At 45.7% G+C, this 14,008-nt stretch overlaps 1 protein-coding gene across 1 annotated transcript in view; it reads right to left on the reverse strand.

The window, feature by feature from the left end:
• Positions 1-14,008, reverse strand: part of LOC121846375 (mitochondrial glutamate carrier 1-like) — a 113,239-nt gene that overhangs the window by 90,395 nt on the left and 8,836 nt on the right. The window contains exons 2-5 of the mRNA XM_042320919.1: positions 12,179-12,415; positions 6,746-6,871; positions 4,949-5,004; positions 3,454-3,544 (exon numbers count right to left, since the gene is read on the reverse strand). Coding sequence (XP_042176853.1) covers positions 3,454-3,544; positions 4,949-5,004; positions 6,746-6,871; positions 12,179-12,198 — 293 coding nt within the window. The 5' untranslated portion in view covers positions 12,199-12,415. The remainder of the gene's footprint in view (positions 1-3,453; positions 3,545-4,948; positions 5,005-6,745; positions 6,872-12,178; positions 12,416-14,008) is intronic.

Raw genomic sequence — 14,008 nt, forward strand, 5'->3', positions numbered from 1 at the left:
TCACAGAGATGGTTTTCCAGATGGTTTTCCAGTAGTTTGACAGAGATGGTTTTCCAGTAGTTTGACAGAGATGGTTTTCCAGATGGTTTTCCAGTAGTTTGACAGAGATGGTTTTCCAGTAGTTTGACAGAGATGGTTTTCCAGTAGTTTGACAGATGGTTTTCCAGTAGTTTGACAGATGGTTTTCCAGTAGTTTGACAGATGGTTTTCCAGTAGTCTGACAGAGATGGTTTTCCAGTAGTCTGACAGAGATGGTTTTCCAGTAGTCTGACAGAGATGGTTTTCCAGTAGTCTGACAGAGATGGTTTTCCAGTAGTCTGACAGAGAGGGTTTTCCAGTAGTTTGACAGAGATGGTTTTCCAGTAGTTTGACAGAGATGGTTTTCCAGTAGTTTGACAGAGATGGTTTTCCAGTAGTTTGACAGATGGTTTTCCAGTAGTTTGACAGATGGTTTTCCAGTAGTTTGACAGATGGTTTTCCAGTAGTCTGACAGAGATGGTTTTCCAGTAGTCTGACAGAGATGGTTTTCCAGTAGTCTGACAGAGATGGTTTTCCAGTAGTCTGACAGAGGGGTTTTCCAGTAGTTTGACAGAGATGGTTTTCCAGTAGTTTGACAGATGGTTTTCCAGTAGTTTGACAGATGGTTTTCCAGTAGTTTGACAGATGGTTTTCCAGTAGTCTGACAGAGATGGTTTTCCAGTAGTCTGACAGAGATGGTTTTCCAGTAGTTTGACAGAGATGGTTTTCCAGTAGTTTGACAGAGATGGTTTTCCAGTAGTTTGACAGAGATGGTTTTCCAGTAGTTTGACAGAGATGGTTTTCCAGTAGTTTGACAGAGATGGTTTTCCAGTAGTCTGACAGAGATGGTTTTCCAGTAGTCTGACAGATATGGTTTTCCAGTTGTTTGACAGAGATGGCTTTCCAGTAGTCTGACAGAGATGGTTTTCCAGTAGTTTTCCAGTAGTTTGACAGATGGTTTTCCAGTAATTTGACAGAGATGGTTTTCCAGTAGTTTTCCAGTAGTTTGACAGATGGTTTTCCAGTAGTTTGACAGAGATGGTTTTCCAGTAGTTTTCCAGTAGTTTGACAGATGGTTTTCCAGTAGTTTGACAGATGGTTTTCCAGTAGTTTGACAGATGGTTTTCCAGTAGTTTGACAGATGGTTTTCCAGTAGTTTGACAGATGGTTTTCCAGTAGTTTGACAGATGGTTTTCCAGTAGTTTGGCAGAGATGGTTTTCCAGTAGTTTTCCAGTAGTTTGACAGATGGTTTTCCAGTAGTTTGACAGAGATGGTTTTCCAGTAGTTTTCCAGTAGTTTGACAGATGGTTTTCCAGTAGTTTGACAGATGGTTTTCCAGTAGTTTGACAGAGATGGTTTTCCAGTAGTTTTCCAGTAGTTTGACAGAGATGGTTTTCCAGTAGTTTTCCAGTAGTTTGACAGAGATGGTTTTCCAGTAGTTTTCCAGTAGTTTGACAGATGGTTTTCCAGTAGTTTGACAGAGATGGTTTTCCAGTAGTTTTCCAGTAGTTTGACAGATGGTTTTCCAGTAGTTTGACAGAGATGGTTTTCCAGTAGTTTTCCAGTAGTTTGACAGATGGTTTTCCAGTAGTTTGACAGAGATGGTTTTCCAGTAGTTTTCCAGTAGTTTGACAGAGATGGTTTTCCAGTAGTTTTCCAGTAGTTTGACAGATGGTTTTCCAGTAGTTTTCCAGTAGTTTGACAGATGGTTTTCCAGTAGTTTGACAGAGATGGTTTTCCAGTAGTTTTCCAGTAGTTTGACAGAGATGGTTTTCCAGTAGTTTTCCAGTAGTTTGACAGATGGTTTTCCAGTAGTTTTCCAGTAGTTTGACAGAGATGGTTTTCCAGTAGTTTTCCAGTAGTTTGACAGATGGTTTTCCAGTAGTTTGACAGAGATGGTTTTCCAGTAGTTTTCCAGTAGTTTGACAGATGGTTTTCCAGTAGTTTGACAGAGATGGTTTTCCAGTAGTTTTCCAGTAGTTTGACAGATGGTTTTCCAGTAGTTTGACAGATGGTTTTCCAGTAGTTTGACAGATGGTTTTCCAGTAGTTTGACAGATGGTTTTCCAGTAGTTTGACAGATGGTTTTCCAGTAGTTTGACAGATGGTTTTCCAGTAGTTTGACAGATGGTTTTCCAGTAGTTTGACAGATGGTTTTCCAGTAGTTTGACAGAGATGGTTTTCCAGTAGTTTTCCAGTAGTTTGACAGATGGTTTTCCAGTAGTTTGACAGATGGTTTTCCAGTAGTTTGACAGATGGTTTTCCAGTAGTTTGACAGATGGTTTTCCAGTAGTTTGACAGATGGTTTTCCAGTAGTTTGACAGATGGTTTTCCAGTAGTTTGACAGATGGTTTTCCAGTAGTTTGACAGAGATGGTTTTCCAGTAGTTTTCCAGTAGTTTGACAGATGGTTTTCCAGTAGTTTGACAGATGGTTTTCCAGTAGTTTGACAGATGGTTTTCCAGTAGTTTGACAGAGATGGTTTTCCAGTAGTTTGACAGATGGTTTTCCAGTAGTTTGACAGATGGTTTTCCAGTAGTTTGACAGAGATGGTTTTCCAGTAGTTTGACAGATAGTTTTCCAGTAGTTTGACAGATGGTTTTCCAGTAGTTTGACAGAGATGGTTTTCCAGTAGTTTGACAGATGGTTTTCCAGTAGTTTTCCAGTAGTTTGACAGATGGTTTTCCAGTAGTTTGACAGATGGTTTTCCAGTAGTTTGACAGAGATGGTTTTCCAGTAGTTTGACAGATGGTTTTCCAGTAGTTTGACAGAGATGGTTTTCCAGTAGTTTGACAGATGGTTTTCCAGTAGTTTGACAGAGATGGTTTTCCAGTAGTTTGACAGATGGTTTTCCAGTAGTTTTCCAGTAGTTTGACAGATGGTTTTCCAGTAGTTTGACAGATGGTTTTCCAGTAGTTTGACAGAGATAGCATAGTAAGCAACAATGTATATGTCTAATCCTTGCTGTCAGTATATTGAAGGATTAACTGAAGCAGAAAGTTAAAATAGAAAACCAATCAAAGAAACATAATGTGTTCCAAATTGTACACTATTCCTTATTTAGTGCACTACTTTGTACCAGGGCCCATAGGGATCAGGTCAAAATTAGTGCCCTATATATAGGGAATAGGGTGCCAGCTCTGGTCTAAAGTAGTGCACTATATGGGGAATAGTGTGCCAGCTCTGGTCTAAAGTAGGGCACTATAAAGGGAATAGTGTGCCAGCTCTGGTCTAAAGTAGTGCCCTATATAGGGAATAGTGTGCCAGCTCTGGTCTAAAGTAGTGCCCTATATAGGGAATAGGGTACCATTTGGAACGACGACACAGTGAAACAGACAGCCCGACGTGTCAGGGATTGTGTTGGCTCAGAGACCTCTCTTTCCCTCTGTGTATGTCTGTGTGTGTGTGTTCGTGTGTCTTAGTCATCACATCTTACCCATCCTTGGAGAGGTATTGTCTGAAGAAGTCATTTGCTGCTAGCTTGATGGCTTTCTCTGGCGTGACCAGGGTTAGGTTCACCGCAGACCCTGTAACAATGAGAGGAAGTGAGAGACAGAGATAGAGAGAGAGAGATGGAAGGAGAGGGTTCGAGACAGAGAGATGGAAGGAGAGGGAGCGAGGGAGGGAGAGTGAGAGAGAGTCAGATAGAGGGGAGGGAGAGAGAGAGAGAGTCAGATAGAGGGGAGGGAGAGAGAGAGAGAGTCAGATAGAGGGAGGAAGGGAGAGCACGAGAGATGGAGAGAAAGAAGAAAGAGGTAGAGAGAGGGGAGTTAGAGAAAGAAGAGAGAGCGAGAGAGCGAGAGGGGAGGGAGAGCGAGAGAAAGAGGCAGAGAGAGGGGAGGGAGAGCGAGAGAAAGAGGCAGAGAGAGGTCAGGGAGAGAAAGAAGAGAGACAGAGAGGAGAGAGAGAGAGAGACAGAGAGAGAGACAGAGGAAAAAGAGAGAGAGAGGAGAAAGAGAGAGAGTAGGAGAGAGAGACATAGAGAGAGAGAGAGACAGAGAGAAGAAAGAGACAGAGAGAGAGAGAGACAGAGAGAGAGACAGAGGAAAAAGAGAGAGAGAGGAGAAAGAGAGAGAGTAGGAGAGAGAGACATAGAGAGAGAGAGAGACAGAGAGAAGAAAGAGACAGAGAGAGAGAGAGAAACAGAGAGAGAGACAGAGGAAAAAGAGAGAGAGAGGAGAAAGAGAGAGAGTAGGAGAGAGAGAGAGAGAGACAGAGAGGAGACAGAGAGAGATAGAGAGAGAGAGGAATTGTGAATTTCCCAGTCACACACGCAGGCATGTTGTAATGTATGGTGGTAACATTTATTTTTGTGCATTATGTTCCCAGACCTGAGGATGTCCTGTATACCTGAGGCTGTCCTGTATACCTGAGGATGTCCTGTATACCTGAGGATGTCCTGTATACCTGAGGATGTCCTGTATACCTGAGGATGTCCTGTATACCCGAGGCTGTCCTGTATACCTGAGGATGTCCTGTATACCTGAGGATGTCCTGTATACCTGAGGATGTCCTGTATACCTGAGGATGTCCTGTATACCTGAGGCTGTCCTGTATACCTGAGGCTGTCCTGTATACCTGAGGATGTCCTGTATACCTGAGGATGTCCTGTATACCTGAGGATGTCCTGTATACCTGAGGCTGTCCTGTATACCTGAGGATGTCCTGTATACCTGAGGATGTCCTGTATACCTGAGGATGTCCTGTATACCTGAGGATGTCCTGTATACCTGAGGCTGTGGTTAGCTGTGTGCTGGTGAGAGTGAGTTGTCTCACGGCTATAAGCAGCTCTGATAGTCTCAGTGTTCAGCAGTGCTCAACAACTTTCAAAAGGACCTCACTGTGCTATGTTTGTCTTTAGTATGTACCTGCCACTTTCTAGTGCACACACACACACACAAATATACTTCCACGTCCTCACCCGAACCTACCTCTGTACATCCCGAAGTATCCCTCTGAGCGGATGGTCTTGATAAGACAGTCAGACCTACAAGACACAACCAACTAGTTACTACAACATATAACATCACCAACTAGTTACTACAAGACACAACCAACTAGTTACAACAACATATAACATCACCAACTAGTTACTACAAGACACAACCAACTAGTTACTACAACACATAACATCAACTAGTTACTAAACATCAACTAGTTACTACAACTAGTTACTACAACACATAACATCAACTAGTTACTACAACATATAACATCAACTAGTTACTAAAACATATAACATCAACTAGTTACTAAAACATCAACTAGTTACAACAACATATAACATCAACTAGTTACTACATCAACTAGTTACAACAACATATAACATCAACTAGTTACTACAACATCAACTAGTTACTACAACATCAACTAGTTACTACAACATATAACATCAACTAGTTACTACAACATCAACTAGTTACTACAACATCAACTAGTTACTACAACATATAACATCAACTAGTTACTACAACATCAACTAGTTACTACAACATCAACTAGTTACTACAACATCAACTAGTTACAACAACATATAACATCAACTAGTTACTACAACACATAACATCAACTAGTTACTACAACATATAACATCAACTAGTTACTACAACATATAACATCAACTAGTTACTACAACATCAACTAGTTACTACAACATCAACTAGTTACTACAACATATAACATCAACTAGTTACTACAACATCAACTAGTTACTACAACATCAACTAGTTACTACAACATCAACTAGTTACTACAACACATAACATCAACTAGTTACTACAACACATAACATCAACTAGTTACTACAACATCAACTAGTTACTACAACATCAACTAGTTACAACAACATATAACATCAACTAGTTACAACAACATATAACATCAACTAGTTACAACAACATATAACATCAACTAGTTACAACAACATATAACATCAACTAGTTACAACAACATATAACATCAACTAGTTACAACAACATATAACATCAACTAGTTACAACAACATATAACATCAACTAGTTACTACAACATATAACATCAACTAGTTACAACAACATATAACATCAACTAGTTACTACAACACATAACATCATTAGTTACTACAACATCAACTAGTTACTACAACACATAACATCATTAGTTACTACAACATATAACATCACCTAGTTACTACAACACATAACATCAACTAGTTACTAAAACATCAACTAGTTACTACAACATATAACATCAACTAGTTACTACAACATCAACTAGTTACTACAACATCAACTAGTTACTACAACATATAACATCAACTAGTTACTACAACATCAACTAGTTACTACAACATATAATATCAACTAGTTACTACAACACATAACATCAACTAGTTACTACAACATCACCTAGTTACTACAACATGTAACATCAACTAGTTACTACAACATCAACTAGTTACTACAACACATAACATCAACTAGTTACTACAACATCAACTAGTTACTACAACACATAACATCAACTAGTTACTACAACATCAACTAGTTAATACAACATAACATAACAGCATTTGCCTTCATGACAGCTTTGCACACTCTTGGCATGAGTGTGTGAGTGAGTGTGTGTGCTTGAGTGTGTGTGTGCGTGAGTGCGTGAGTGAGTGAGTGAGTGAGTGAGTGAGTGAGTGAGTGTGTGTGTGCGTGAGTGCGTGAGTGAGTGAGTGAGTGAGTGAGTGAGTGAGTACATACATGCTGGTGTAGAGGCGTGATCCATTTTGCTGGTTCTGCAGGCGGGTCTTGGCCAAGTCAATGGGAAACACACAGCTCACACCAATCAGTCCTGCTATCCCACCGTTTATCAACTTGGCAGGCAAACTGGGGGAGGGGGAGGGAAGAAGGGGGGGAGGAAGAGGGAGGGAGATGGAGGGAGGGAGGGAGGAAGGAGATGGAGAGAGATGGAGAGGGAGGAGAGAGGAGGAGAGGGAGGGGAAGGGAGATGGAGAGAGGAGGAAGAGGAATGGAGAAGGAGATGGAGAGGAAGAGGAAGGGGAAGGGAGATGGAGAGAGGAGGAAGAGGAAGGGGAAGGGAGATGGAGAGAGGAGGAAGGAAGGGAAGGAGATGGAGAGAGGAGGAAGAGGGAGGGGAAGGGAGATGGAGAGAGAAGGAAGAGAAGGGAGGAAGGGAGATGGAGAAAGGAGATGGAGAGAGGAGGAAGAGGAAGGGGAAGGGAGATGGAGAGAGGAGGAAGAGGAAGGGAGATGGAGAGAGGAGGAAGAGGAAGGGGAAGGGAGATGGAGAGAGGAGGAAGAGGAAGGAGATGGAGAGAGGAGGAAGAGGAAGGGAGATGGAGAGAGGAGGAAGAGGAAGGGAGATGGAGAGAGGAGGAAGAGGAAGGGAGATGGAGAGAGGAGGAAGAGGAAGGGAGATGGAGAGAGGTGGAAGAAGGAGGGGAGGGGGAAGAGGGAGGGGAAGGAGATGGAGAGAGGAGGAAGAGGGAGGGGAAGGGAGATGGAGAGAGGAGGAAGAGGGAGGGAGGAAGGGAGATGGAGAGAGGAGGAAGAGGGAGGGGAAGGGAGATGGAGGAGTAGGAAGAGGGAGGGGAAGGAGATGGAGAGAGTAGGAAGAGGGAAAGGGAGATGGAGAGGAGAGAGAGGAAGAGGGAGGGGAAGGGAGATGGAGAGAGGAGAAGAGGGAGGGGAAGGGAGATGGAGAGAGGAGGGAAGAGGGAGAGGAAGGGAGATGGAGAGAGGAGGAAGAGAAGAAGGAGATGGAGAGGGAGAGAGGGAGGAAGGAAATGGAGAGAGGAGGAAGAGGGAGGGGAAGGAGATGGAGAGAGGAGGAAGAGGGAGGGGAAGGGAGATGGAGAGAGGAGGAAGAGGGAGGGGAAGGAGATGGAGAGAGGAGGAAGAGGGAGGGGAAGGAGATGGAGAGGGAGGAAGGGGATGGAGAGAGGAGGAAGAGGGAGGGAAGGGAAGGAGAGGAGGAAGAGGGAGGGGAAGGGAGATGGAGAGAGGAGGAAGAGGGAGGGGAAGGGAGATGGAGAGAGGAGGAAGAGGGAGGGGAAGGAATGGAGAGAGGAGGAAGAGGGAGGGAGGAAAGGAGATGGAGAGAGGAGGAAGAGGGAGGGAGGAAGGGAGATGGAGAGAGGGAGGGGAAGGAGATGGAGAGAGGAGGAGGGGGGAAGGAGATGGAGAGAGGAGGAAGGGGGAGGGGAAGGGAGATGGAGAGAGGAGGAAGAGGGAGGGGAAGGGAGATGGAGAGAGGAGGAAGAGGGAGGGGAAGGAGATGGAGAGAGGAGGAAGAGGGAGGGGAAGGGAGATGGAGAGAGGAGGAAGAGGGAGGGGAAGGGAAGGAGATGGAGAGAGGAGGAAGAGGGAGGGGAAGGGAGATGGAGAGAGGAGGAAGAGGGAGGGGAAGGGAGATGGAGAGAGGAGGAAGAGGAAGGGGAAGGGAGATGGAGAGAGGAGGAAGGAAGGGAGATGGAGAGGGAGGAAGGGGAGGAGGGGAAGGGAGATGGAGAGAGGAGGAAGAGGAGGAGAGAGGAGGAAGAGGGAGGAAGAGGGAGGGGGAAGGGAGATGGAGAGAGGAGGAAGGGGAGGGATGGAGAGGAGGAAGGGGAAGGGAGGGAGGGAGATGGAGAGAGGAGGAAGAGGGAGGGGAAGGGAGATGGAGAGAGGAGGAAGGGGAGGGAGATGGAGAGAGGAGGAAGGGAAGGGGATGGAGAGAGGAGGAAGAGGGAAGGGGAAGGAGATGGAGAGAGGAGGAAGAGGGAGGGGAAGGGAGATGGAGAGAGGAGGAAGAGGGAGGGAAGGAGATGGAGAGAGGAGGAAGAGGGAGGGAGGAAGGGAGATGGAGAGAGGAGGAAGAGGGGGAAGGGAGATGGAGAGAGGGGAAGAGGGAGGGGAAGGAGATGGAGAGAGGAGGAAGAGGGAGGGAGGAAGGAGATGGAGAGAGGAGGAAGAGGGAGGGGAAGGGAGATGGAGAGAGGAGGAAGGGGAGGGAGGAGGAAGAGGGAGAGGGAAGGGAGATGGAGAGAGAGGAAGAGGGAGGGAGGAAGGGAGATGGAGAGAGGAGGAAGAGGGGAGGGAAGGGAGATGGAGAGAGGAGGAAGAGGGAGGGGAAGGGAGATGGAGAGAGGAGGAAGAGGGAGGGAAGGGAAGGAGATGGAGAGAGGAGGAAGAGGGAGGGGAAGGGAAGGGAGATGGAGAGAGGAGGAAGAGGGAGGGGAAGGAGAGGAGAGAGGAGGAAGAGGGAGGGGAAGGGAGATGGAGAGAGGAGGAAGAGGGAGGGGAAGGGAGATGGAGGAGGAGGAAGAGGGAGAGGAGGAAGGGAGATGGAGAGAGGAGGAAGAGGGAGGGAGGGAAGGGAGATGGAGAGAGGAGGAAGAGGGAGGGGAAGGGAGATGGAGAGAGGAGGAAGAGGGAGGGGAAGGGAGATGGAGAGAGGAGGAAGAGGGAGGGGAAGGGAGATGGAGAGAGGAGAGGAAGAGGGAGGGGAAGGGAGATGGAGAGAGGAGGAAGAGGGAGGGGAAGGGAGATGGAGAGAGGAGGAAGAGGGAGGGGAAGGAGATGGAGAGAGGAGGGGAGGGGAGAGGAGAGAGGAGGAAGGGGAGGGGAAGGAGATGGAGAGAGGAGGAAGGGGAGGGGAAGGGAGATGGAGAGAGGAGGAAGGGAAGGGGAAGGGAGATGGAGAGAGGAGGAAGGGAGGAAGGGAGATGGAGAGAGGAGGAAGAGGGAGGGAAGGGAGATGGAGAGAGGAGGGGAGGGGAAGGGAGATGGAGAGAGGAGGAAGGAAGGGAAGGGAGATGGAGAGAGGAGGAAGAGGGAGGGGAAGGGAGATGGAGAGAGGAGGAAGGGGAAGGGAGATGGAGAGAGGAGGGAGGGGAAGGAGATGGAGAGAGGAGGAGGAAGGAAGGGAGATGGAGAGAGGAGGGAGGGGAAGGGAGATGGAGAGAGGAGGAAGGGAGGGGAGGGGAAGGGAGATGGAGAGAGGAGGAAGAGGAAGGGGAAGGGAGATGGAGGAGAAGAGGAGGGAGGGGAAGGAGATGGAGAGGAGGAAGAGGGAGGGGAAGGGAGATGGAGAGAGGAGGAAGAGGGAGGGGAAGGAGAGGAGAGGAGGAGGAGGGAGGGGAAGATGGAGAGGAGATGGAGAGGGAGGAGATGAAGAGGGGAAGGGAGGGGAAGGGAGATGGAGAGAGGAGGAAGAGGGAGGGGAAGGGAAGAGATGGAGAGAGGAGGAAGAGGGAGGGGAGGGGAAGGGAGATGGAGAGAGGAGGAAGAGGGAGGGGAAGGGAGATGGAGAGAGGAGGAAGAGGGAGGGGAAGGGAGATGGAGAGAGGAGGAAGAGGGAAGGGAGATGGAGAGAGGAGGAAGGGGAAGGGAGATGGAGAGAGGAGGAAGGGGAAGGGAGATGGAGAGAGGAGGAGGGGAAGGAGATGGAGAGAGGAGGAAGGGGAAGGGAGATGGAGATGGAGGAGAAGGAGATGGAGAGAGGAGGAAGGGGAAGGGAGATGGAGAGAGGAGGAGGGGAAGGAGATGGAGAGGAGGAGGGAGGGGAAGGGGAGGGGAAGGAGATGGAGGAGGAGGAAGAGGGGAGAGGGGAAGAGGGAGGGGAAGGGAGATGGAGAGAGGAGGAAGAGGGAGGGGAAGGGAGATGGAGAGAGGAGGAAGAGGGAGGGGAAGGGAGATGGAGAGAGGAGGAAGAGGGAGGGGAAGGGAGATGGAGAGAGGGGAAGAGGGAGGGGAAGGGAGATGGAGAGAGGAAAGAGGGAGGGGAAGGGGAAGGAGAGAGGAGGAAGAGGGAGGGGAAGGGAGATGGAGAGAGGAGGAAGAGGGAGGGGAAGGGGAAGGGAGAGAGGAGGAAGAGGGAGGGGAAGGGGAAGGGAGAGAGGAAGAAGAGGGAGGAATTAGGGAAGAAGAAGGAGAGAAATAATGCTGCTGTGAAATATCGCATCTATCACTTTTATAGTGCTGCATAGGGGACATTATCCCACAGCTGACACCACATGGTTACATAGGGGACATTATCCCACAGCTGACACCACATGGTTACATAGGGGGCATTATCCCACAGCTGACACCACATGGTTACATAGGGGACAATAGGGGACATTATCCCACAGCTGACACCACATGGTTACATGGGGGACATTATCCCACAGCTGACACCACGTGGTTACATAGGGGACAATAGGGAACATTATCCCACAGCTGACACCACATGGTTACATAGGGGACAATAGGGGGCATTATCCCACAGCTGACACCACATGGTTACATAGTGGACAATAGGGAACATTATCCCACAGCTGACACCACATGGTTACATAGTGGACAATAGGGGACATTATCCCACAGCTGACACCACATGGTTACATAGTGGACAATAGGGGACATTATCCCACAGCTGACACCACATGGTAACATAGTGGACAATAGGGGACATTATCCCACAGCTGACACCACATGGTTACATAGGGGACATTATCCCACAGCTGACACCACATGGTTACATAGGGGACATTATCCCACAGCTGACACCACATGGTTACATAGTGGACAATAGGGGACATTATCCCACAGCTGACACCACATGGTTACATAGGGGACATTATCCCACAGCTGACACCACATGGTTACATAGGGGACATTATCCCATAGCTGACACCACATGGTTACATAGGGGACAATAGGGGACATTATCCCACAGCTGACACCACATGGTTACATAGGGGACAATAGGGGACATTATCCCACAGCTGACACCACATGGTTACATAGGGGACAATAGGGGACATTATCCCACAGCTGACACCACATGGTTACATAGGGGACAATAGGGGACATTATCCCACAGCTGACACCAAATGTGGCGCTATGTTAATTTGATCAGCTATGGGTCAAATATGACACATGCGACATGTAGATTTTATAGAACACGGGGACCTTGAATAAACTGTGAGGGAGGAGACAGAAGCACACTTGTTTAACATTGAAGAATATAATGCTTAACAATTTTCAGATCTGTTTTCTTATACACAAGTTGTGTCTGAAATGGCACCCTTTTCCCTATACAGTGCACTACTTTTTACCAGGGCCTGCATAAAAGTGTAAAATATAGGGAATAGGGTGCCATTTGAGGGAGACGCCAGAGTTGAATGTTAACAGCTAATGCATGCTAACCTGATCTGTTTGTCAGCCATTTGATTTCTCTGTGTTGCCGTGTTCCACAATACAACTGCCCGTCTGTCTGAAGGTTTGAGCCAGTCAGGACATCTGTTGTGCGTTTCTTTCTCTAGTCTATTAATGGAGACACGTTGCTTGTCAGCCCTTTGTTCGTTTTTCAAACTGTATTTGTTTCTATCAGTCGGTCAGTCTGCTTGTGGCTGAAGCGCTGGCCGGTAGAGGTTGAGGGGATATCTGAAACAGATAAAACATGAGAAAGAGAGAGCCTGTTGGTTAACAACATCAAGGAGTTGTTGGTTAATAACATCAAGGAGTTGTTGGTTAATAACATCAAGGAGTTGTTGGTTAACAACATCAAGGAGTTGTTGGTTAATAACATAAAGGAGTTGTTGGTTAACAACATCAAGGAGTTGTTGGTTAATAACATAAAGGAGTTGTTGGTTAATAACATAAAGGAGTTGTTGGTTAACAACATCAAGGAGTTGTTGGTTAACAACATCAAGGAGTTGTTGGTTAACAACATCAAGGAGTTGTTGGTTAACAACATCAAGGAGTTGTTGGTTAACAACATCAAGGAGTTGTTGGTTAATAACATCAAGGAGTTGTTGGTTAACAACATCAAGGAGTTGTTGGTTAACAACATCAAGGAGTTGTTGGTTAATAACATAAAGGAGTTGTTGGTTAACAACATCAAGGAGTTGTTGGTTAACAACATCAAGGAGTTGGTTAACAACATCAAGGAGTTGTTGGTTAATAACATAAAGGAGTTGTTGGTTAATAACATAAAGGAGTTGTTGGTTAATAACATAAAGGAGTTGTTGGTTAATAACATAAAGGAGTTGTTGGTTAATAACATAAAGGAGTTGTTGGTTAATAACATAAAGGCGCTGTTGGTTAATAACATAAAGGAGTTGTTGGTTAATAACATAAAGGAGTTGTTGGTTAATAACATAAAGGCGCTGTTGGTTAATAACATAAAGGAGCTGTTGGTTAATAACATCAAGGAGTTGTTGGTTAACAACATCAAGGAGTTGTTGGTTAACAACATCAAGGAGTTGTTGGTTAACAACATCAAGGAGTTGTTGGTTAATAACATAAAGGAGTTGTTGGTTAATAACATAAAGTAGTTGTTGGTTAATAACAAAGGAGTTGTTGGTTAACAACATCAAGGAGTTGTTGGTTAATAACATAAAGGAGTTGTTGGTTAATAACATAAAGGAGTTGTTGGTTAATAACATAAAGGAGTTGTTGGTTAATAACATCAAGTAGTTGTTGGTTAATAACATAAAGGAGTTGTTGGTTAACAACATAAAGGAGTTGTTGGTTAATAACATAAAGGAGTTGTTGGTTAATAACATAAAGGAGTTGTTGGTTAATAACATAAAGGAGTTGTTGGTTAATAACATCAAGTAGTTGTTGGTTAATAACATAAAGGAGTTGTTGGTTAACAACATAAAGGAGTTGTTGGTTAATAACATAAAGGAGTTGTTGGTTAACAACTTAAAGGAGTTGTTGGTTAATAACATAAAGGAGTTGTTGGTTAATAACATAAAGGAGTTGTTGGTTAACAACATAAAGGAGTTGTTGGTTAACAACATAAAGGAGTTGTTGGTTAACAACATAAAGGAGTTGTTGGTTAATAACATAAAGGAGTTGTTGGTTAATAACATAAAGGAGTTGTTGGTTAATAACATAAAGGAGTTGTTGGTTAACAACATAAAGGAGTCCACCGATATGTGTCAACAACTGGTGGCTTGATAAGTCTGTGCGTCAGGTTTTAATATATTGATGTGGGTTTTAATGAGGGGAACATAATTACAGCTCATT

Source organism: Oncorhynchus tshawytscha, linkage group LG01, assembly GCF_018296145.1.
Source record: "Oncorhynchus tshawytscha isolate Ot180627B linkage group LG01, Otsh_v2.0, whole genome shotgun sequence".
Taxonomy (NCBI): domain Eukaryota; kingdom Metazoa; phylum Chordata; class Actinopteri; order Salmoniformes; family Salmonidae; genus Oncorhynchus; species Oncorhynchus tshawytscha.